General features: G+C 42.9%; 1 protein-coding gene across 1 annotated transcript; it reads left to right on the plus strand.

The window, feature by feature from the left end:
* Positions 1-259: 259 nt before the first annotated feature.
* Positions 260-2,656, plus strand: RPL27A (ribosomal protein L27a). The gene is made up of 3 exons (XM_010286584.1): positions 260-334; positions 1,167-1,341; positions 2,469-2,656. Exons 1-3 carry the CDS (start codon positions 303-305, stop codon positions 2,595-2,597), a joined length of 336 nt encoding a protein of 111 aa, XP_010284886.1. The 5' UTR covers positions 260-302; the 3' UTR covers positions 2,598-2,656.
* The last annotated feature ends 310 nt before the right edge of the window (positions 2,657-2,966 follow it).

A 2,966-nucleotide genomic window follows, 5' to 3' on the forward strand; every position in this document is an offset into this window, starting at 1 on the left:
CCCATTCTTATCACCCCACTTGTGCTAGCACTGGTGCCTTGTATTCCTGTAAGCTAACCAGAGGCATGCTAAGGTTATTTCCCCCTCCCCCCACCTCGTAGGGCTATTTTTCCGTTGGCTCATCTCGCTGAATTGAGATGAATACAGAAGAAGAGATAGAATCAGAATAATTAACTTAAATTGGCATTGAATGTAGTTGTAAGCTCAAGTATTATATGTAATAATCTTAGCGTAACAAACTTAAATTCTTCGTTTTAGGCAAACACAGAAAACATCCTGGAGGGCGTGGTAATGCTGGTGGTATGCACCATCACAGGATTAACTTTGATAAATAGTAAGCTAACATTTTAAATACATACTAGCAAAATGTGTGTTCTTTATGTAGGAACAACTGACTCTTATATGTGAATAAACAAAATTCCCTGCAATCCTGTGTGGTTTTTCCTCTAACGCAGAGTGTGGCATTACAGCTACAATTAACTCATGTCCATATTTACCCTAAAATCAAAGACCTTTTCACTTAAACTAGGTGTCTTTAAGAGTTCAGCGCAGCATTCAGTAAACTTGACCAAACTTGCCGGTTGTAACGTGGTCCCTGCTAAACGATGCACACACAAAATATTATATAAATTCAAAATGTTATGTTAAATCCAATCTGTATCCTATGTGGCTGCATACTGTAAAGGTGTGGGATGTTGTCTTTACTTATTGCCGAGACTAGAGTCACATCTGGACACTGCCTGTTGTCCTGGTGTGCTAGAGTACTCGGACAGTAACCACTAATCTATATTCACTGGCTGTGACCGTTCTTGACTCAGTCAGTCACCAGGTTAGTGACAGGAGCTCTTGACGCTCCTCCGGCAGTGCAACCCTGCCTGCCTTCACCACGTTAGGGTTGCCTAGGAAAGATGGGGCTGGGCCAGACTCACCAGTGAGGGGGATTGAGTTGTGAGTTCAAGGGAGAGAGAAAATAATTTTCCCATTATTTGGATACAAATTGTTATTATTACACTTCAATACTATGTGTATTAATGTGAATAAAAATATAATGTGAAATTTTGATTACTTTGATCAAGTAAGATGCTTGTTTCAATGTTGAATTGTAGTCCTGCCTGTTTAGGACCAATTAAAAATGTGGTCTAATGAGGAATGTGTTTCTTTCACAGTCACCCTGGTTACTTTGGAAAAGTAGGCATGAGACACTATCACTTGAAGAGAAACCAAAAGTTCTGCCCTACTGTCAATTTGGATAAACTGTGGACGCTTGTCAGTGAACAGACACGGCTGAATTATGCAAAAAACGAGGCTGGACTGGCCCCCGTCATCGATGTTGTGCGCTCAGTAAGTTTCTGCCCATATTCAAACCTGCAGTTCCTGGTCAATTCATGTGTAACTTAGCTTTGCGTATCTAAGCAGGAGAACCGCAAATAAGCTACAGGGCTTGAATATTTGTAAACTTCTCGGGACAATATCTTGGCATATAAATAGTTACATGGGTACTTAGGTGGTTAACTTTTTTTTCCTGTAAGAACTTTTTCTCACACTTGCGCGTGATTTGGACTTCCCTTATTTTGGAAGGTGGTGAAAGATTGTCTAAAACGTTACTGAAAGCGTGCATAAAAACATGATAGAACTATTCTATATAAAGTCACTTCTCTAATATCGAGACTAGAGTCACATCTTAACATGTTTGATTGTCTTGGTGTGCTATAGTTCTCGGACACAAACATCTGATCCCTATTCACTGGCTGCGATGTCTCATATCTCAATCAGCCACCGAATCAGTGACACTGACAAGTCTGCCAAGAGTTGTGGTGTGTTCTGTGTCCCAAATTGGGATACCCGTGTTGGCCAGTTAGGTTACTTCTCACAAGCGCTGACTTCAATGGCTGTAGTATTAATAGACCTTGTGCCATGATTGTCCTTTTAATGTAGAGGACAGGAATGAAATGAGAGGATTCCAGTGATAGAGATCAGCTATTGCTGCGAAAGCTTGCAAAAGCTTCAGTTGCCCCTTTTAAGACGTGCAGAAGAGTCCTCTGCTCTGTGCAGAAGTACCAGGATGTTCTACAGGTAAAGAGCACCGGTCAGAAGTCACTAGCTTGTAGATGGTCTTGGAAGTGCAGCCAACTGCTCTCTCCTTGGCAAAGTGGGAGAAGGCTGGTGACTTCATTGCCGAATTGCACAGTGTCTTCTCTATACGGAGTACGGGGGGAAAATAACCAGCTTCTAAATTATGGAAAAAGATCAATTTACAGTTTGCACTTTTTCTCTGAACACTTGCAGCCCCACTAGGTCATGCAGGGTGTTTTTCTTTCATTCGTACCAATTTTATATTGAAGACAGGCATTGAGTGAGGTCATGGTGGTCATGGTTCTGCTTTTAACTGGTGGGTGCTAAAAGACAGGTCTGAATGTGGGAGCCTGCAAGCTGATTGCAAACACTTAACGTTTTTTTAATCTTTTTAGGGCTACTACAAAGTCCTGGGCAAGGGGAAGCTGCCCAAGCAGCCTGTAATTGTGAAAGCGAAGTTCTTCAGTAGAAGAGCAGAGGAGAAGATCAAAGAAGTTGGAGGTGCCTGTGTGCTTGTGGCATGAAGGCCTTTGGTTTATTCAAAACATTTGAATAAAGACAATGTGTAAAAATGTGCTGATTTGTGGAAGTTTCAGATTTTTTTTCCTCACTTGCCCAGACACTTGTTCACATTCAAGTTTTGTCCACTTAGTTATTATGCTGTTCTGTTGGTGGGGATTTTTGCATATGAAAATGCCACCATCTCACGTGGGGATGCTGCCCTGTCACTCCTGGGGGATGAGGCAGCAGGGGGGATGAGGGACGAAGAAGGGCCGTGGGGCAGCGCTAAGCGGGTGGTAGCCTGGCAAAAGGTGCTGTGTGAAGAGACCCGGTACGGGGATTTGCTACCCGTCAGCTTTGTGAGCGGGGGGTGCTCCCGCTGCGCAGGAGGG

The sequence above is a fragment of the Phaethon lepturus genome, unplaced genomic scaffold (assembly GCF_000687285.1).
Source record: "Phaethon lepturus isolate BGI_N335 unplaced genomic scaffold, ASM68728v1 scaffold40944, whole genome shotgun sequence".
NCBI lineage: Eukaryota > Metazoa > Chordata > Aves > Phaethontiformes > Phaethontidae > Phaethon > Phaethon lepturus.